This window comes from Oncorhynchus mykiss, chromosome 28 (assembly GCF_013265735.2).
Source record: "Oncorhynchus mykiss isolate Arlee chromosome 28, USDA_OmykA_1.1, whole genome shotgun sequence".
NCBI classification, from domain to species: domain Eukaryota; kingdom Metazoa; phylum Chordata; class Actinopteri; order Salmoniformes; family Salmonidae; genus Oncorhynchus; species Oncorhynchus mykiss.
Window position 1 is genome coordinate 18,706,714 of NC_048592.1, and position 21,543 is coordinate 18,728,256.

A 21,543-nucleotide genomic window follows, 5' to 3' on the forward strand; every position below is an offset into this window, starting at 1 on the left:
ACGCAGGGTTGGGGGCCCCACTAGCTCTGTGGGCCTTTTGTGTGGGGGGGGGACATCAAAACTATGAAAAAACACATATGGAACCATGCAGTAACCAAAAAAGTGTTTTTATATTTGAGATTCTTAAAAGTAGCCACCCTTTGCCTTGATAAAAACCTTGCACACTCTTGGCATTCTCTCAACCAGCTTCATCAGGTAGTCACCTGGAATGTATTTCAATTAACAGGTGTGCATTGTTAAAAGTTAATTTGTGGAATTTCTTTCCTCCTTAATGCGTTTGAGCCAATCAGTTGTGTTGTGACAAGGTAAGGGGGTATACAGAAGATATCACTATTTGGTAAAAAACCAAGTCCTTATTATGGCAAGAACAGCTAAAATAAGCAAAGAGAAACAACAGTCCATCAAAACTTTAAGACATGAAGGTCAGTCAAACCGGAAACTTTGAAAGTTTCTTCAAGTGCAGTCGCAAAAACCATCAAGCGCTATGATGAAACTGGCTCTCATGAGGACCGCCACAGGTCCTCATGTAACAATAAAGAAAAACCATTGAATGAGTAGGTGTGTCCAAAGTTTTGACTGGTACTCTATATGAACAGATCACAAGCCATGGCAAAAATGTTTAGAATTACAGGAAATTAGCTGTAAAACTGCAACATTTTCTCTCAGCCTTATGGCAAAATGTGTAAAATAGACAGAAATTAGCTTTAAAAATGCAAAATTCTCTCACCCTCATTGCAAAATGTGTAGAATATCATGAAATGAGCTATAAGACTAAAATGTTTTCTCTCTGCCCCATGGCAATAATATGTGTAGAATTGCAAGGAATTAGCTTTAAAACAGCATCATTTTCTCTCAAACTCATGACATGACAAAATGTGTAGAATAGCATGAGATTAGCTATACAACTGCAAAATGTTTCTCTTTGCCCATGACAAAATATGTAGAACCCCCCCCCCCCAAAAAAAACTTCTAACAGGGAAGTTCTCAGACCTTGCGGAGGCCCCACAAAACTGCGGTACGCCACTCCTGTGTGTGTGTGTGCGCACATGTGCCTCTGCTTTGAATTGTTTACCCATCTATGAAACCATCATGGGGTCTATGCTCATTCCCAATCCTCTCATTTAGCGGGAAACAACCCAGGTTTGACTTTAACGGCCTTGATGGACATTAAGCTTGAGCTATGTGCTTCATTTATCAAACATGGTCAAGCTACTGTACATTGGAGAGAACCTGCCTTTTTATATAAGTCAGTTGCCTGCGTGCTTTCACTAACTGCATTTATGGAGCTTGCTCTTTATTTTTTACAGTCAATGAGCCATGTTGTTCCTTCAGGAATGGCAAAAGGGACAATGGTGGCACAGGCTGGCAATGATTTATATTTTTAAAAAATGTACAACTATTTAGACAGAGGAATGTTATATTTTATGTTGGAAAGTAACTAATTCTGAGGGATTCAATAAAGTTACAAAATAATCAATAATTACTATGTCGAGAAACCTTTGAAATGAATTTTTGAACGTTATCTTTGCAACAGTATCTATGGTTGCTACTATCACTCGAAGGAAAGCAACACAGTCTTGGTCATGGTTGACTAGTCACTTGTGGGACCTGTTTGTGCATGAAATTCAGAGAGCGGCGGTTGTGACATCACATCTCTCTGCTGTTGATTTCAGGGTCAACCTGGTCTGGATGGGGATGTTGGGCCGACGGGGCCTAAAGGTCTGAAGGTAAGATGATAGTTACTCTGGAGGCTATTGTCGGCATTTGATCCCCTAAGCTGATTTGATCCCCTATAACCATTTCCATTGCAAATGTTTACATTAACCGATCTCTTATCCTCACATAGGGTGAACAAGGACGAGTTGGACCGAAGGTATTTCTAATCATCTGATAACTCAGTTATCAGTTATAAAATGCATTAATCAAACAATGAGACCTAAGTTCCTAATCATGCTGCTGACACGCAGTAACATCTACTTTATTGTAAAGTCAAAACTATACCATGTTCTTCATAGTCAGTTTAATGGGCCTATTCTTCCCTGCAGGGTGATCCAGGTGACCAAGGGTTGGCAGGAGCTACAGGGCTGAGGGGACCAGAGGGGAAGAGGGGTGACACTGGCCCTCGGGGGCTGCCTGGCCCCCCCGGACCCCCAGGAGCAGGATTGTTTGTCGAGGTGCTGTTTTGTTGATTTTACTGTTGAGTCAGTTTCCTGTCATACGGTTGACTTGTTTTGTCTCTATTGATTCTGAATGCAACAATGTTGTGTGTTGGTGCTTGCAGGATATGGAGGGGTCTGGGAAGAATGACATGCTCCTTGGCGTAGGACTCAAAGGCCCTCAGGTGAGTGAGAGTGGTGTATGTGTGTGTCTCCTGTAGTTTTGAAGTACTTGTAAATGGTCTTTCTCCTTAAGTTTTCATGAGAATAACTGTTGTTATCTACTCTCTTCTATAGGGACCTCCTGGTCTTCCTGGCTCTGCAGGACCAAAGGTAAGATTACAAACATGAAATGTTCCACTTGAACCACTTTTCTGACTTGATTTGCCCTAACTTAAAATGGGACATTTTCAGCTTCCAGGAATTGTGTACAAATCCTTGCGACATGGGGCCATGCTGAAACATGAGGTGATGGCAGCGGATGAATGGCACGACAATGTGCCTCAGGATCTTGTCAGGGTATCCCTGTGCATTCAGATTACCATCAACAAAATGCAATTGTGTCCGTTGTCTATTGGGTTATGCCTGCCAATACCATAACCCCATTGCCACCATGGGGCACTCTGTTCATAACCTTGACATCAGCAAACCGCTCGCCAACACGACGCAAAACACGCCATCTGACATCTACCCTGTACAGTTGAAACTGGGATTCATCTGTGAAAACCACACTTCTCCAATGTGCCAGTGGCTATTGAAGGGGAGCATTTGCCCACTGAAGTTGGTTACGGCGCAGAACTGGTCAAGAATCTGGTGAGCACACAGATGAGCTTCCCTGAGATGGTTTCTGACTGTTTGTGCAGAAATTCTTCGGTTGTGCAAACCCACAATTTCATCAGCCTTCCGGATGGCTGGTCTCAGACAACCCGCAGGTGAAGAATCCGGATGTGGAGGTCCTGGGCTAAAGTGGTTACATGTGGTCTGCGGTTGTGAGGCCAAATTCTTAAAATGACGTTAGAGGTGGCTTATTGTAGAGAAATTAACATTACATTCTCTGGCAACAGCTCTGGTGTACATTCCTGCAGTCATTATGCCAATTGCACGCTCCCTCAAAACTTGAGACATCTGTGGCATTGTGTTACGTGACAAAACTGCACATTTTAGAGTGCCTTTTATTGTCCCAACACAAGGTGCACCTGTGTAATGATCATGCTGTTTAATCAACTTCTTGATATGCCACACCTGTCAGGTGGATGGATTATCTTGACAAAGGAGAAATGCTCACTCAGGGATGTAAACAGATTGGAGAGAAATAAGCTTTTTGTGCACATGGACAATTTCTAAGATTTCAGCTCATGAATCATGGGATCAAGACTTTACATGTTGCGTTTATATTTTTGTTCAGTGTTGGTTCACATGGAAATCTGATAAGTTGTATATCCTGTTTGTTTTCTACAGGGTGAAGATGGGAAGGATGGGGCTCCTGGGTTGTCAGTGAAGGTTGGTTGCATCTATTTTACACCACCTTCTACAATAATGATGGACATTGATGGTTGTGTCTCCATATACTGTGTAATTTATCCTGTCTTCAGCTTTATTCGGTCTCTTTTCAGGGTGAGCCTGGTGCTCCTGGCCCTGAGGGACTCCAAGGGCTAGCTGGACTTCCTGGCGCCAGGGTCAGTATTGAACCAGAAAGTACACCATGCCTTACGTGCAGTAACCATGAACTTAAGTCTTAGCTAAACCCAGGGATTAAAGTAGATTTAATTGATGTGTCCACTGCTGTCCGCGCGTGTGTCGGTCACGGCCAGTCATCTCTGCCGAGCCAAAATGTTTGTGTTCACGTCCAACCACACTGCATTTTGTAGCATATAACACCTGTTTTCAAGTCCATTCGCACATTTTTCATGTGGCTTGGGTGTTATGATACAGTTATGATACATTTTGGTTTAATAACCTACAGTGCACCCCCACTATTTCCGTACCGGCTTACTTTCATCTACTTACTGTCTTACTACGAAGGTGTTTGATACGCTATGCTTTCTTTACTTGTCTTTCCCCAGGGATTGAAAGGAGACAAAGGCGATCCAGGACCAAAGGTATGTTTAGTGTTAGACAGCAGAACGACTCCAAACTAACCCTGTTGTGGGCTGTTCTTCTACCCTCATCTACTGTTCATCATATATTACGTGTGGTTGCATCAAAGCCTGTTACAACATTATAGACCAGCAGCTACTCTTCCTGGGGTCCAGCAAAATTAAGGCAGTTTATACTATTTTAAAAATATTACGATACATTAACAGATTTCACAACACACTGTGTGCCCTCAGGCTCCTACTCCACCACTACCTCATATCTACAGTACTAAATCCATGTGTATGTATAGTGTGTATGTTATCGTGTGTGTCTGTGCCAGTCCCCGCTCTTCCATAAGGTGTTTTTTAATCTGTTTTTTTTAAATAAAATTTTACTGCTTGCGTCAGTTACTTGATGTGGAATAGAGTTCCATGTAGTCATGGCTCTATGTAGTACTATGTGCCTCCCATAGTCTGTTCTGGACTTGGGGACTGTGAAGAGACCTCTTGTGACATGTCTTGTAGGGTATGCATGGGTGTCCGAGCTGTGTGCCAGTAGTTTAGACAGACAGCTTGGTGCATTCAACCTGTCAATACCTCTCATAAATAAAAATAGTGGGGGGGACGGGGGGGGGGGGGGGGGGGGGACGACAGTATCCTAACTATCCTGTGTGCTGTGTCTTCCAGGGAGAGTGTGGTCCTGATGGACACAGTGTACCTGGTTCTCCTGGTCCTCCCGGCTCTCCAGGTCCCATCATCAATCTGCAGGATGTACGTCCACCCCTCACAACTCCCATCCTCTGTCTGGGTGCTGTTTCGCAAATAAAACACACACATTGACCAGGAATAGAGCTGTTGTGGTTTATTAAGGGGTTATTACCTTCATGAGTATTCATGACCAAATTGATGTGCACACGTACAGTGAGGGAAAAAAGTATTTGATCCCCTGCTGATTTTGTACGTTTGCCCACTGACAAAGAAATGATCAGTGTATAATTTTAATGGTAGGTTTATTTGAACAGTGAGAGACAGAATAACAACAAAAAAATCCAGAAAAACCCATGTCAAAAATGTTATAAGTTGATTTGCATTTTAATGAGGGAAATAAGTATTTGACCCCTCTGCAAAACATGACTTAGTACTTGGTGGCAAAACCCTTGTTGGCAATCAGAGGTCAGACGTTTCTTGTAGTTGGCCACCAGGTTGGCACACATCTCAGGAGGGATTTTGTCCCACTCCTCTTTGCAGATCTTCTCCAAGTCATTAAGGTTTCGAGGCTGACGTTTGGTAACTCAAACCTTCAGCTCCCTCCACAGATTTGCTATGGGATTAAGGTCTGGAGACTGGCTCGGCCACTCCAGGACCTTAATGTGCTTCTTCTTGAGCCACACCTTTTTTGCCTTGGCTGTGTGTTTTGGGTCATTGTCATGCTGGAATACCCATCCACGACCCATTTTCAATGCCCTGGTTGAGGGAAGGAGGTTCTCACCCAAGATTTGATGGTACATGGCCCCGTCCATCGTCCCTTTGATGCGGTGAAGTTGTCCTGTTCCCTTAGCAGAAAAACATAATGTTTCCGCCTCCATGTTTGACGGTGGGGATGGTGTTCTTGGGGTCATAGGCAGCATTCCTCCTCCTCCAAACACGGCGAGTTGAGTTGATGCCAAAGAGCTCCATTTTGGTCTCATCTGACCACAACACTTTCACCCAGTTGTCCTCTGAATCATTCAGATGTTCATTGGCAAACATCAGAAGGGCATGTATATGTGCTTTCTTGAGCAAGGGGACCTTGTGGGCGCTGCAGGATTTCAGTCCTTCACTGCGTAGTGTGTTACCAATTGTTTTCTTGGTGACTATGGTCCCAGCTGCCTTGAGATCATTGACAAGATCCTCCCGTGTAGTTCTGGGCTGATTCCTCACCGTTTTAATGATCATTGCAACTCCACGAGGTGAGATCTTGCATGGAGCCCCAGGCCGAGGGAGATTGACAGTTATTTTGTGTTTCTTCCATTTGTGAATAATCACACCAACTGTTGTCACCTTCTCACCAAGCTGCTTGGCGATGGTCTTGTAGCCCATTCCAGCCTTGTGTTGGTCTACAATCTTGTCCCTGACATCCTTGGAGAGCTCTTTGGTCTTGGCCATGGTGGAGAGTTTGGAATCTGATTGATTGATTGCTTCTGTGGTCAGGTGTCTTTTCTACAGGTAACAAACTGAGATTAGGAGCACTCCCTTTAAGAGTGTGCTCCTAATCTCAGCTCGTTACCTGTATAAAAGACACCTGGGAGCCAGAAATCTTTCTGATTGTGAGGTGTCAATGCAAATCAATTTATAACATTTTTGACATGCCGTTTTTCTGGATTTTTTTCACTGTTCAAAAAAACCTACCATTAAAATTATAGACTGATAATTTCTTTGTCAGTGGGCAAACGTACAAAATCAGCAGGGGATCAAATACTTTTTCCCTCACTGTATATTACATGAAGTAACTTGAGATGTATGTTGCAATTGTATTCATCGCCATCCACTTGGTTTTCAAATATTCATAGTTTGTAGAGTATGTAAAGTGTATAGCTTGTATAGATACAGCATATTTACTATTGTAATCAGTGCGTCATATATTTATCCTCAGCTCCTCCTGAACGACACAGAGGGCATGTTTAATCAGATCCGTGGGCCCCCTGGCCCGATGGTGAGAAACACAATGTTCAGTTGATATGTATTTCTGAAACTAGTCGATTATAATTTAATCGAAATGACCATTCTGCTCTACATTAAATGGGCTGGACGCTGAAGCATGGCACATATCAATATGCCTCAGGGCAGTTTGCATTTATTGTTTTGTCATGCATGAGCAATGACATAATGATTCATACATTCTGGTCCCATCTATCATTTGTAAAGCCAGAGTGGCCTGTTTTCAATTCCTCAATGCCTATTTACTAGAGGTAGGTTCAGCTACATTTCAGCCTAACCATCCAATCAACCATTAATACAACCATAATGCATAATTGATCCAGAATACATATAGTTAGGTTATACAATGCATATGCTTAGCTTACTTACATAATGTATGTATAAACTTACACTCAATCATGATTATATCAGGTCTAAAGATTGTTGATACATTACAGCCTTGAAATGTGTGTATTCTGTGAGATGGTTGCTAATACATGCTGCATAGACATTTCATGTTACTGTATTATTCCATGCGTTAATAATATGTGTGTTTTGTTGCATGTCACAGGGCCCCGAAGGAGAGCCTGGCAGAGCAGGATTCCCTGTAAGAGCAATTCCATTCTTAATGTGATAACCCCATATATAGCATGCAGGATCCATTGTACATTTATGAATTACTGTATTACAGATTTTATTTAGTCTTTGCTGCCATGGGAAGGAATTGGGTATTTGTATGTATTAAGGATCCCCATTAGTTTCTGCCAAGGCAGCAGCTACTCTTTCTGGGGTGCAGCAAAATTAAGTCAGTTATACAATTTAAAAAACATTACAATACATTCACAACAGATTTCACAACACATTAAGTGTGTGCCCTCAGGCCACTACTCTACTACCACATATCTACAACAAAAAAAGCCACGGTACGTGTGTGTATTGTGCGTATGTTATCGTGTGTTTGCATGCAATTGTCTGTGCCTATGTTTGTGTTGCTTCACAGTCCCCGTTGTTCCATAATGTGTATTTTTATCTGTTTTTTTATCTAATTTTACTACCTACATAAGTTACTTGATGTGGAATAGAGTTCCATGTAGTCATGGCTCTATGTAGTACTGTGCGCCTCCCATAGTCTGTTCTGGACTAGGGGACTGTGAAGAGACCTCTGGTGGCATGTCTTGTGGGGTATGCATGCGTATCTGAGCTGTGTGCCAGTAGTTCAAACAGACAACTCGGTGCATCCAACATGTCAATATCTCTCCCAATTACAAGTAGTGATGAAATCAATCTCCCCTCCACTTTCAGCCAGGAGATATTGACATGTTAATGTTAGCTCTCTGTGTACATCTAAGGGCTGCCCTGTTCTGAGGCAATTGCCATTTTCCTAAGTCCCTCTTTGTGGCACTTGACCACAACTGAACAGTAGTCCAGATGCGACAAAACTAGGTACTGTAGGACTTGCCTTGTTGATAGTGATGTTAAGAAGGCAGAGCAGTGCTTTATTATGTACAGACTTCTCCCCATCTTAGCTACTGTTGTATGAATATGTTTTGACCATGACAGTTTACAATCCAGGATTACTCTAAGCAGTTTAGTTACCTTGCTCAATATCCACCTTATTCATCACAAAATTTTGTTTAAGGTTTAGTGAATGATTTGTGCCAAATACAATGCCTTTTGTTTTGAAATATTTAGGACTAACTTATTCCTTGGCTTTACTCAAAGCCAGTGGCATGTCGTTAGTAAAGATTGAAAAAAGTAAGAGGCCTAGACAGCTACCCTGGGGACTTCCTATTTCTACCTGGATTATGTTGGATAGGCTTCCATTAAAGAACACCCTCTGTATTCTGTTAGGCAGGTAACTCTCTATCCACAATATTGCAAGGGGTGTAAAGCCATAACACCATACGTTTTTCCAGCAGCAGACTATGATCAATAATGTCAAAAGCCACACTGAAATCTAACAAAACAGCCCCCACAATCATTTTATCATCATCAGTAATTTGTGTAAGTGCTTGTTGAATGTCCTTCCCTATAAGCATGCAAAAAATATGTTGTCAATTTCTTTACTGTAAAGTAGCATTGTATTTGGTGAAACACAATTTTCTCCAAAAGTTTACTAAGGGTTGGTAACAGGCTGATTGGTCGGCTATTTGTGCCAGTAAATCGTGCTTTACTATTCTTAGGTAGCAGAATGACTTTTGCTTCCCTCCAGGCCTCAGGGCACACACTTTCTAGTAGGCTTAAATTGAATATATGGAAAATAGGAGTGGCAATATCGTCCACTATTATCCTCAGTAATTTTTTATCCAAGTTGTCAGACCTCGGTGGCTTGTCATTGTTGATAGACAGCAACACTTTTTTCACCTCTTCCTCACTCAGTATCCGGAATTCAAAATTACAACTCTTGTCTTTCATATTTGGTAAGATAGACTTGCATGTGTGGTGTGAGCGTTTGTTGATGGCATGTCATGGCTAAATTTGCTAATCTTGCCAATAAAACATCATTAAAGTAGTTGGCAGTGTCAATGGGTTTTATGATGAATGAGTCATCTGAATCAATGAATGATGGAGGGGAGTATGCCTTTTTGACCAACATTTCATAAGGTGCTCAAAAGCTTTTTACTATCATTCTTTATGTCATTCTACTTTGTTTCATAGTGTAGTTTCTTCTTCTTTTTATTCAGTTTAGTCACATGATTTTTTAATTTGTCAATCGGTTGTGCAGCCAAACTTATTTGCCATTTCTTTTGCCTCGTCCCTCTCAACCGTACAGTTTTTCAACTCCTCATCAATCGATACAGTCATTTCCTTAATGGGTGCATGCTTATTATTAACTGGGATAAGCAATTTTATAAATGTGTCAAGTTTGGCGTCTGGTTGCTTCTCAAATGACGGACCAACAAATATTCTTTACATCAACATAGGAATCACTACCAACTTGTAGTTTCCTTATCATAATGAGAAGAGTCTGTAGTTATGAATAAAACATATATCTTGACTCACCTACTATACTGTAAGTACATTATGCTCAAATACGCTTATCTTTTCTGTCCATAATTATTCTTGTGATCTTGGCCCAGGGCCCAAGAGGACCAAAGGGTGACATTGGGCTTCCTGGTCTTCACGGTCCACCAGGAATGAAGGTAAGCTCAGAGGAAGCTCTTGTCTTTAGTGTAAACTGCCCTTGCATGCTAGGGCATTTATATTCTCTGGACCTTATATCAGATAGGTAGGATTTTTATAACCTAACCAAGACCTGGTGATCATGTCTTTGTGTCTTCTATGTCTTTCCTCATCATAGGGTGCGAAGGGGGATTCTGGTGTCACGATCGCTGCCGACGGCACTGTGTTGACAGGTGTCAGGGGCCCTCAGGGACCAAAAGGAATAAAGGTGACGTCTCTTTCTACCTCTAGGGTCAACAGACATTGTATGGTAGTGGTTGTCTGATGATAAGCATTCTGACCTTGTATGGGTGCTGTTTACAGGGTGAGCGTGGGTTCCCTGGAGTTGCTGGTATCATGGTGAGTGAATGAAGACTTGTTAAATCAATGCTCTGTTACGTTGGTCTTAGCTATAGACGTTGGAAACAACTGTAAACATATAAGGCCGGCTTCCCGGACAGAGATTAAGCTTAGTCCTGGACTAAAAAGTACTTTTGATGGAGAATTTCCATTGAGCATGCTTTTTAGTCCAGGAATAGGCTTAATCTGTGTCTGGGAAACTGGTCCCTACTGTCTACTGAGTGAAAATGTTATGAAAAAATACCATGTTTTCTTTTTAAGGGACCAATCGGACCAACCGGACAAAAAGGAGAATACGGGTTCCCTGGTCGACCGGTTAGTGTTTTTAGTCACTACTCTACTGTCACTACTGTTTTAATTTGTTTGGTTATTATATGATAGTTTCATCCATCACTGCAATCTGCCCTGTGTAAATATTTACCTTTTTCTTCTGTAGGGACGACTTGGAATGGCAGGGAAGAAGGGAGACAAGGGTGATGCCATTGGTCAACCAGTAAGAATCGCCATCTTTGAACGTGATTTTATGGGATTACAGTACAATCAACTAACTAACTAATAGAAAAGTGAGGTGTCATTGACTGTGATTTATTGATCGATGTAATTGTGTTTAGGGACTTCCTGGTCCTCCTGGCCCTCCCGGTCCCCCAGGACCAGTAATAGGACTCAATGGAGTAAGTACAGTATGCCTGTATACTGTAAGTAAGAATTGATGTGTTGATGTCATTGCTGTTTCTCTACTATTATTAGAATGCATTGTGGATGGGAATAGACATTTGATTTTAGTAGCAATGTTATACAGTAGCAACGAGACCCACTGGAGACAAACAAAACAGAGCAACAAATGAACGGTCATTTGTCTCCAGTGATGGTGTAATGTCAACACATGAAGTACTCGCTTTCATTGGATATCCAGATACTGTCAATTATGTCGCCATCAATACTAGTCTGATGTCATAATTTCCCTCTGAATCTTAAAGACAGTTTTTCCGGTCCGTCCCCGACCGTTCTGCAAAACACCAGTAAGTTTGTGTTTGAGCATCTTTAAGGCCCTTTGGGAGGGGCGGCGCATGTAAGTCCGTGAGCTCTTACCTCTAACAGGCAGTCCCTCCATCTCCTCTCCTCCTGTCTGCAGCTGTGCTGTGTCTCCCTCCGCGTTTCCTGGGTTTGTGGTGGTCCTCATAACAGCATAAAGCTGGCTCCTGCTCTTCCGCAGGTCATAAGGTCATATGTGACATCATACAGTCCCATTATATGTGACTGGAACATCTCAACCACACTGAATAGTCACATTGACTTCGATACATACATATCTGAATTGATGAATTCAAACTCTTTTGAATGTTCAGCCTGCTTTATGCTGACAGTGTAAAAATCCAGTAGAAATTGAAAGAGCTTTTTCCCCTCGAGTGATCCGGTTCCTTTAACCCTGGGCATGTTGCTGTTGCATGTGTTTTTATCTGTTGGGTTTTCAGCTTTAGAGCGCTAAGAGGTTATTAATCAAATCAAGCTTTGTTTATACAGCACATTTCATGCAACACAATGTGCGTTACAGGACAAAAACAACAAACATAAGATAAAAAAACTAAAAATGACACAAACTGAACTACTAAAAAGCATCCTAAGGAAAAGCAAAGCTAAAAAGATGTGTTTAAGATCTATTTTAAATTTGTCCATAGTTTCGTCCCCCCTTAGATTCTCTGGCAGGCTATTCCAGGCTGGGGACATAATAACTAAATGCTGCCTCTCCATGCCTCTTGGTTCTAGGCTTTGGGATAGTTAGGTGCCAGAGGACCTAAGGGACCTACTAGGTACATACCTTAAACACATGTCTGACATGCATTGGGGTGCACTATTGTGGATTGACTTTTAAAACAATAGTAGAATCGTAAAATGAATTTAAAAAGCCAGTGCAGAGACCTTAAAACCAGTGTAATGGTTGCTCTCCGTCTTCTAACTTCTCTGCAGTTCAAGGTGGCCAACCAAAATAAGAACATTCAACTGAGTTCCTTACTACCTCTTGCCCTCCTTGTCCTCATTCTATGTTTAACTGGTGTGTGCAGGGCTGGCAGGGATGTTTTAACACCTAAATGAATCTTCATGTCTCCTTTTTAATTTCCCAATGACTGAACAGAAACATCTTTACTTGTTGTCTGTATAGGATGTACAGCTGTTTTGTTAGTGATTATTTTGGGGGAATTATGTGGAACTGGTTTTGGGTGTAATTTTATATTAGCCACATTGTTTGTGACATCTTTCCACAACAAGTTTGATCCACAATAACAGTACAATGAGCATACAATCTTGTGTTTTAGGTGAATGGCAGCAGGGGATCATCACAAGGTAAGTCATCAATGAATCACACTGACAATATCGGATCACCTATCCAGCCTATGGAGCAGGGTTTACATTTTTATAGATGATCTCAGTTGTCTCATACACCTCTACTGTATTTCTGTAAAGGTAGCAGGAGAGGAAACAGAGGTGCTAAAGGAGAAAATGGAGAGGTTGGACTGCCTGGAACACCTGGAGAACCAGGTATGTATGTGCAGCCAAGGGTGCAGTTTCTCCTCCATTGAACTTGTTTATTGGCAATTAGCGCACTTAATTATAACAGAAACTGTATGCATGAGCGTCTTCCGACATATGTTTGCAACAGACGACAATTAACTAAGATGTCTTCTCCCTCCTCAGATGGTGTTCTTCCAGAAGGCTTTGTGGTGAGTCTTTTTCCTTAAGTTCTCTAAGGAACATTTACCAGTTCAACTCTCAAATACTGCATAAGTAGTGGAAATGTATGTTGTGTAAAACTCTTATGCATGTCATAGGGCGGCAGGTAGGCTAATGGTTAAGAACGTTGGGCAGTAACCGAAAGGTTGCTAGTGCAAATCCCAGAACCAACTAGGTCAAGAAATCTGTCGATGTTCCCTTGATTGCTTCTGCAAGTTGCTGCGGATAATGACTCAAATGTACATGTAATAGACTGATTCAGCCAAACTGTGTGTTCCACAGGGAGAAAAAGGGGACGTGGGCTATGAAGGAATGAAAGGAGAGAAGGGTGACGCTGGGTTGCCTGGCCCACCAGGTCTTCCTGGGAGATCAGGCCTTGTGGTGAGTAATTCCAGGCTCCAAATACTCAACAAAGTACAGTATACATTATACATTTACCTTGTATACATTTACCTTGACTACAAACTGTAGTCAAGCTAAATAGAAAAGACACTCATTTCCATACATGATAAAGCTTTTACTTTTGTATGTTACATTTGGAAATATGACAGTAAATATGACAGTGTCTCTGGCCATTTTGTATATGCTTCATATGTAGGGGCCAAAAGGTGAATCCATTGTTGGCGCCCCTGGTCATCCTGGAGCTACTGGTGAACCAGGAGTTCCTGGCATTGGACGACCAGGCACTCGGGGGCCCCCTGGCCCTACTGGACCCCCTGGACCACCCCCTGTCTATGCCTCAGGTAGCTGTGCACTGTGTGCTCGCTAAAATACAACATCTTAAACTAAGCCTTTCTGTCATGCTTTAGTTTAGGGTGAGTTCCAAGTTCATGTATTTAATCAAATACACAAATGTATGTTTAGTAGACCTACAGTACACTGCTATACTTTTGTATGACTGTTCTATTTTTCAGCTGTGAATATTCCTGGCCCACCTGGGCCTCCTGGTCCTCCTGGGATTACTGGCTATGAAAATCTGGTAAGACAACCAGTAGGGTACTTACTTCCTTATATACTCACCAAGTCAACATAGGTAAACATACAGGGAAATGTGTGTATGTGTTTTTGTGTACCTACTTGTGTGTGAGTTTGCGTGTGCACTATACAGTTCTCACATTGCCACCATGGATTTATCTGTTGTCTATGATTCAGTGTGAACTTCCTCTCTTCTCACCCCAGGTGACCACATACAGGAACACCATCACTCTGATGAGGGAGAGCCACCGTGCTGCAGAGGGATCCATGGCCTACGTCTCAGACAAGGGAGATCTCTACGTTAGAGCCAGAGATGGCTGGCGCAAGGTTCAGGTACTGTATGCCGTTACAGTCCCACAATCCCACAGTTATGTCTTCAGTTACTTAAAAGCCTTTGGCATAGAAAATGAGATGTTGCCTGTGCTTATTCAGTGATGAGTGTCCTGTCTCTCCAGCTTGGTGAGCTGATCCCTGTCCCAGCAGAGACCCCATCCTCCGCATTGTCTCAGGCCCTGAGCAGACCACACAGGCAGGTACTGTGGCAACAGTAACACAGCACCCACTGTTGTTACACTGCACACTGCATCTGGGGTGTGCTTATATTTGTCCTGCTACACACAAGTGCGTAATGGAAATGTTAGTTTTTTTGCATATCCAAACAGCGTCCCTGGAGCAATTAGGGTTAAGTGCCTTGCTCAAGGGCACAACAACAGACGTGTCACCTTCTCGGCTCTGGTATTCGAACCAGTGACCTTTTGGTTACTGGCCCAGCGCTCTAACCTAGGTGCTACCTGCCACTCTTCAGTCTATTATCAATGTTTTATTTAGGATTTCTTTACTCACGGCGTGTCAATCTTTGCTTGTGTCTCTGTTTTTTTAGGAACTAGTTGGAACTAGCTACATGCCCAACTATAATGTCCTACCTCATACAGTTCACTCAGTACCGGGGGTAAGACTTCATTTTCATAATCAATATGCTATGGGTTTATACCTCTGTTGCACATTGTTTACCATGGACTTGCTTAATTTTAAGCTGTGTTGTCTAAATCCATTGACTCTTTTCTTCCTCAGCTGCACTTGGTGGCCCTAAACGCTCCGTTCTCTGGGGACATGCGTGGCATCCGGGGGGCAGATTTCCAGTGCTACCAGCAGGCCCGCACCATGGGCCTCACCGCTACCTACAGAGCCTTCATGTCCTCACACCTCCAGGACCTGGCAACCATCGTCAAGAAGGGAGATCGCTACAGCATGCCTGTCATCAACCTCAAGGTACAGTTGTTCTCTCTTATGACAACTAAAACACAAACAATGGACTGATAGGTCCTTTGTTTTTTGGTTATGATGTGGTAAGACAGTTGTCCTAATCTCATTAAGGTTTAGTCATATTTTTCTAAATTAAATATTTCCTTCATTGAAACTACAGGAAGTGTGTGACTGTAAATGTGCCTTTAATCATATCTTTTCCACAGGGAGAGGTGCTCTATGGCAGCTGGATGAACATCTTCTCTGGGAATGGTGTGTTGGACCCATCAATCCCCATCTACTCCTTTGACGGACGGAACGTCATGACGGACCCCACTTGGTTAGTGACCAGCTTTGGCTGACCCCTTAAAAGACATACAACATAGTTGAACCCTGGTTTAAGTCACTCTGGAAACGAGTGTCTCTAAATGTAAAATGTCAAAGGTCTGTGTTTAACTCTCTATGTGTGTTGTCTGTGAACGCAGGCCTCAGAAGCTGGTGTGGCATGGCTCCAGCACGGTGGGAATCCGTATGACCACTAACTACTGCGAGGCGTGGCGGGCAGGTGACATGGCAGTGACGGGCCAGGCCTCTCTCCTCCAAACAGGCAGACTGCTGGGCCAACACACCCGCAGCTGCTCCAACCGCTTCGTAGTGCTGTGTATCGAGAACAGCTACACTGACCACAGAAAGGTCTAATTAACCTCAACACACACGTCTAGTATACACACTCTCTCTCATACACACACACAAAACTAGATCTCATTCATGTTTTCACGAAAAGCATGTAAAACTAAGCTATTGACACATGTTCAAGCAAATCCAGTACACACAAACAAACACACGCACACCTCTCATTGACAGCAAACATCCATGTGGACCACACAATAAACTAACTCCCTCCCTCCACACACACACACACACACACACACACACACACACACACACACACACACACACACACACACACACGTCTCCTATTAACAAAGAGCAGTTATGTGCTGGACCACAAGAGACACTTTTACACTATTTCATACTGACCACAGATGAAACTCCCCACTTCATTAACCTCTCATTATTAACCTTCCATCAACACAGCATCACTGCTTTGCACTTGTCCCTAATCTAAGTTTTCCTGTCCCTTTAAGAAAAATGTAAATATAATGTAAATTGCTTCCTGTCAAAAGCACTGCATAACTCCAATTCACTTTGTGTTTAAATTGACTGAATAAGGAATACCAAAGATCTGGTAATCAGCAACCAACCGACTAACACACTGTTTCTGCTGAAGTAATCATTAACACATTTCTTTTGTTGGTTTGCTCAATTTAGTCTTATTCTTAAGTGCCCAGTAGAGTAGTTTGCATAGAGGCAACAACAGTTCTAACCTTTTGTGGATTACTGTATCAGTCCCCAAAACAATGTGATGATATGATGAAATTAGGAAGACTGGTCTTTTCTGTTTTTCTGTGATAAAAATGTATAATAAAATACTTGTTTTCAGACAAGGGACCTTTTTTTCCTCTTTAGGCCTTGAAGTCATTTCGATGCACTGTGAGTTGATTTGAAAAGTTTGGGATGTTCCCATAGCCATGAAGGCTTTTTGTCTGTGAAAATTGTTAAGGGTTTTTCTGTTGCGAGTGATAACTTTGTCTTAATATTTCATGTTTCATTCTATGTTTCACATTTTTTATTTATACTGTAACAGCACATCATCTTAAATCTAGCAAAACATAGCTTCACTTTCAAATTAAATGAAATTGAAACACTACACGTGCTATCTAACCTGAAAGTTATTTTTATACGGTATTCTACTAATTGACTAACTCTAGATGTACTTTCAACAAATTTATAATCAAGAGCTAGATATTTTAGTGGCTTGGGAAATTATAGGAACAGTAACAACTCTAGAGCGCAAAGTATTTTTATATGTTGATTCATTTCACAGACGTGATAGGTTATATTTTTACAGTCAGGAAGATTGTCTTTTTTAAATTGGAAAGAAAATGTTTGACTGTCATTCAGAGAAATACAATGTTTGTACTCATTGACTGTTGCTCAGTGAATAAATGTTTGTTTTTTTAAGACTCTGTTATTAATGTCATGTGTAGTTCTGCAACACACAATCAATGACATTTTATATTGAAGGTAAATAAACGCAGATACACCAAATGGGCACTAGGTGGTAGCAAACCATGTCACTTTACCGATTATTCTGTTGAAAGTGGGCCTAGGACGTCTACATCATTAAGAATAAAAAACCTCGGCATAATTTGATATGAGTGTTCATACAGCTTCTTAATTATGGTTGGAGACATTTGAGAAATATTTCTGGTTTGTTATCAAATCTGTCTCACTGGATTACTCTGACTAGGTGTTTCTTACAGTGTATCTGCAATGATTACAACTCTTCTGTGTTTCTCCTTGAAATTATTAATCGACCGAAGTTATTTTAATCATATTGAATTTAATTATCTTTTGTAAACAAGATTCTCTGAATGTTTCATTGTTTCCCTGAATCTAAAACCTAGATGTTTGCAGTACACAGTGCTGCTTTGTACATACATCATTGTCCTCCAGACAAAGCAGCAGTTCTGTGAGACCCTTTATGAAGGACATAATGCACTTTTGAGTTGAAAATAAAAATCTATTAAATGAAAATAAAGGTTTATGTTCATACGGAAAGAGTGAAGGGCAATATAAAACTTACAGTAACATCCCCCTCAAGTTGGATCTTTCATCCCTCAAAATATCTATTTTTTCCATAGTAATCATGTCAGGTTCAATAAGTGCATTGGCTTGTAGTCATAGGGGGAGCTTACGTTATTTCACCTGTGACAAAGGAGGCCAGTTTCATGCAGCACGGCAGTGTGTTTGTTGTTTTCTTCATCATTACAGGCCTCTCTCAGGTTGTTAATGGGATGTTCACGTCTTGTCCCTACAGGTAGATCCAGAGTCCTGTGTTCATGACCATCTGCCCTCACTGTGCTCTGTGTCATTACAGAACCTGTGTGTGTGGAGACAATTTATACTCCCACCTGTCACCTGCCCTTGTGTTACTTTGCACCCCGCCACCCAAGACACCTGTCCAAGGCACTGACAAACTACAACAAACAACAGGGGATAATGTGCTCTCCCTGTACACTATCTATCGTACCACCAGTCTTCTCATTATCAAAGCAGAGCACAACCCAGCTCAGTCTCCTACATAAATGCATGACAGAGAAACGAGTTATTCTATCACCCCCCCTAACCATAACATTCACCTTTTTATCCTGTAACTCTGTTGGTGGGATGAAAGTAAGCCAGGTTATGGTTCTCAAATTCAGTGTTATTGATGAAGTGGTGCTAATTTAAATCTTGAATGAATGGAAGACCGTGAATGGATTTAAACTTACAAAGCCTAGTGACTCCAAATAGTGACGTGCTGTTTGTTTGCACCTCCCCAGCAAGGTCTGTTTTTCTGTCACGCTAAAGGCTGTTTACTCAGCAGTCAAACAAACAGAAAACTGTGTTGGTCAACTAAAAAGGGCAGCATTCCACATTGATCCCCCTATGTTTGGGGCGGGTGGGCCTGGGGGGAATTTGGTGCATTGCGTCCAGTGTATGCTGGACCGCCAGGACAAGGCCTGTTGGCAAATAGACCAGATACTAGAGAGAATGTCCTGTCATCAATCTCTTCTGCCACTGGCCCAGAGAAGGGTGTAGAGGGGGGCAGAACGGGACTGGGTCAGATACTAGTTGTGGATCCATACAACCAGTGGTAGGAGTGAATGGGAGAAAGCTTAATACAATTTTGAAGTCTTGAAGTTATTGACATAAATGATATGTATGCTGCGTATTCATAGGCTACATGCTTAGATATATTTATATAATACATTTTCAAGCTGATCTGATCAATAGGCTACCAATGGGCTAGGGGTTTTAATGTCATCAATGGGACTGGATAATTATACATAATCTTTCTATAGGAATAGGCTACTCATTATTAAAATTATTTAGACTAATGGATATGTTGGGGTTGGGTATCGATGCCTGACATGTAAATAGCAGTGGATGGATAGGCATGCGTTGTACGTGGCTACAAAATGGAATCAAATCAGGGTGGGTAACGAGAGTGGGGTTAGGGGTGTCCCATGTGGGCGGGGTATTTTCGCGTTGTTGGCCAATCACACAATTTTTTTTTCTCCAAGCAAAGACTACAGAAGTTGAGTGCGAGAAATTGCCGATTGACCAACAGCAAGTCCAGAGTAATTCCGTGCGACAATGGATACAATGCGCTCTTATTTAACATGTTGGGTCCTGTTTCTTGGAGCGGGAGTTCAGATATCCATCGGTAAGTGATTCGGTGACTGCCTTATATGGCTTTAGATACAGAATTGTGATTCTCAAGTTACATTTTCACACTTGTTTTTTGTTTTCAAGAATAGTGTTTTCAAAGATGGCGCAGGTCAGGGGTATGCGAGCTGTCAGGAATGTTTATTGTTAAGCGTATGGCCAGACGAGAGGGGGAGCGAGAATAAAAAGTCACACGAAAATGGCCTCGGTTGCCTGTAGTTTAGGACTTAGGCGGTGCCATGGTCAGACATTTATGTCCCGTTGTGTTGAAGTGGTCCATAGCCTATGTTGTCGAGCAAAAGAGAGAAACTCGACAATTGATCTTTCGGTAGCCTACTTTGTCAATTTTTTGGCACGGCGCGCGGTAAATTCATTTTGTCCAGAATAATTGTTTATCGTGGCTTTCTTGTGTTTTGAGTCGGGGGACAAGCAAAGCTGTAAACGTGGCAGTTTTATATTTGCTACAATGTGATACAAGTGCTAGATTATTATTATTATTATTATTATGGAATAGCGATAACTACAATTGTCGAATAGATAAAGTAGAAGACATTAGTCCGAAGACCACATCATGATCTAAAAGGTCGCTAAATTGCCGATTGAAGCGCCTTGATTAGTACTCACGTGTGTAGTGTAAATGAAGATACGCGGTTACATTGTTAATTACTGACAACCCAAGGATACATTTACCAGATAAACATCGTATGGGCCGTTTGATACAGACAATGGGAGCCGTAGTTGGCTATCAATTAAAACAATGTGTTGCTGATAACTGATAACAATGAATTATTAGGCTACTAAACATTCAACGCGCGTGCTGATGTATCCGTGAATGCTGGAGTCGCATGCAGCCGACTTTGACATTAACCCGCGAGTTGTCCTAGGCAACATAGTTTATAGTTTCGACAGCTTCTCTGTTGGACCTCAGAGAGCAAAAATACATTGTAACACAGTGTCATTATCGCCATGTCTTATTCGAAAAACGTACAGGGACGGATTTGCGTTTATAAAGGATGGATAGATGTAGCCTAGAGATGAGATGAGTCAAGGTCATAGTTAATGAAGCCACAACGTTTTTAATCCAATTCGAGATGCAGTTTAGATAAAAGGGTAAATCCCATTCAGGGAGCACGCTTCTTGACACAAAGCATCCCATCTGTACGGGGAACGATGATGCGCTCCATGAGTCCACTCTGATAGGCAGAGCTGAAAGATGCTCATCCACACCCTCATACCTTCAATGTACAGAGCACAGCTTATTCTCCAGCACTAGCATCCCAGTGTAGGATCTCTTGGTATAGATGAGTAGAGGAGAGGAAAGCAGAGATATGATCAGAAACATGATCTAGTTTTCTGCTATAATGTCTAATTTCATCTATGTATATCAGTGTACTATGCAGAGATGTGGATAGGTCTGTGAGTGATATTTTGGAAATGACATATAGGCTATATGTCATTTCTATAATGTCACTTACAAACCTATAGCCTACCATGGGGAATAAACCTTCAGAGCCATTCCACAATGTGTACAAACACCATTGTCACTTCAGAGTGATGGGGTTCTGTGAACCAATTGAAAATGTCACATCAAATCATTCAGCCAATGTTTAGGTAATTTGTCAACCAATAATTCACGTAAACAAAGTCTTTGAGTGAATGCTTTTTCTCCACATATTGAATAAAAACTCTCGGGCCAGCACTTAAATACATATACAGTGGGGCAAAAAAGTATTTAGTCAGCCACCAATTGTGCAAGTTCTCCCACTTAAAAATATGAGAGAGGCCTGTAATTTTCATCATAGGTACACTTCAACTATGACAGACAAGAAGAA

The 21,543-nt window shown here is 41.8% G+C and overlaps 2 protein-coding genes across 6 annotated transcripts in view; both read left to right on the forward strand.

Moving 5' to 3' along the window:
- LOC110508668 (collagen alpha-1(XVIII) chain) overlaps window positions 1-17,458 on the forward strand; it is a 50,870-nt gene extending 33,412 nt beyond the window's left edge. For 4 of the 5 annotated variants that reach the window (XM_021589376.2, XM_021589371.2, XM_021589375.2 and 1 more), the window contains 30 exons: window positions 1,674-1,727; window positions 1,847-1,873; window positions 2,046-2,174; window positions 2,282-2,341; window positions 2,454-2,489; window positions 3,615-3,656; window positions 3,770-3,832; window positions 4,220-4,255; window positions 4,919-5,002; window positions 6,864-6,923; window positions 7,479-7,514; window positions 9,988-10,050; window positions 10,209-10,298; window positions 10,394-10,429; window positions 10,691-10,744; window positions 10,866-10,922; window positions 11,041-11,100; window positions 11,407-11,448; window positions 12,742-12,769; window positions 12,890-12,964; window positions 13,121-13,146; window positions 13,439-13,537; window positions 13,755-13,899; window positions 14,071-14,135; window positions 14,336-14,464; window positions 14,587-14,664; window positions 15,012-15,080; window positions 15,203-15,400; window positions 15,601-15,713; window positions 15,859-17,458. In XM_021589376.2, the coding sequence (XP_021445051.2) occupies window positions 1,674-1,727; window positions 1,847-1,873; window positions 2,046-2,174; window positions 2,282-2,341; window positions 2,454-2,489; window positions 3,615-3,656; window positions 3,770-3,832; window positions 4,220-4,255; window positions 4,919-5,002; window positions 6,864-6,923; window positions 7,479-7,514; window positions 9,988-10,050; window positions 10,209-10,298; window positions 10,394-10,429; window positions 10,691-10,744; window positions 10,866-10,922; window positions 11,041-11,100; window positions 11,407-11,448; window positions 12,742-12,769; window positions 12,890-12,964; window positions 13,121-13,146; window positions 13,439-13,537; window positions 13,755-13,899; window positions 14,071-14,135; window positions 14,336-14,464; window positions 14,587-14,664; window positions 15,012-15,080; window positions 15,203-15,400; window positions 15,601-15,713; window positions 15,859-16,072 (2,268 nt within the window). In that variant the 3' untranslated portion in view covers window positions 16,073-17,458. The remainder of the gene's footprint in view (window positions 1-1,673; window positions 1,728-1,846; window positions 1,874-2,045; window positions 2,175-2,281; window positions 2,342-2,453; window positions 2,490-3,614; window positions 3,657-3,769; window positions 3,833-4,219; window positions 4,256-4,918; window positions 5,003-6,863; window positions 6,924-7,478; window positions 7,515-9,987; window positions 10,051-10,208; window positions 10,299-10,393; window positions 10,430-10,690; window positions 10,745-10,865; window positions 10,923-11,040; window positions 11,101-11,406; window positions 11,449-12,741; window positions 12,770-12,889; window positions 12,965-13,120; window positions 13,147-13,438; window positions 13,538-13,754; window positions 13,900-14,070; window positions 14,136-14,335; window positions 14,465-14,586; window positions 14,665-15,011; window positions 15,081-15,202; window positions 15,401-15,600; window positions 15,714-15,858) is intronic. The other variant, XM_021589374.2, reaches the window with a different exon arrangement.
- Window positions 17,459-19,540: 2,082 nt separating this feature from the next.
- The window catches only part of LOC110508669 (TGF-beta receptor type-1), a 90,333-nt gene continuing 88,330 nt past the window's right edge, over window positions 19,541-21,543 (forward strand). The window contains exon 1 of the mRNA XM_021589377.2: window positions 19,541-19,709. Within this exon, the coding sequence (XP_021445052.1) occupies window positions 19,640-19,709 (70 nt within the window). The 5' untranslated portion in view covers window positions 19,541-19,639. The remainder of the gene's footprint in view (window positions 19,710-21,543) is intronic.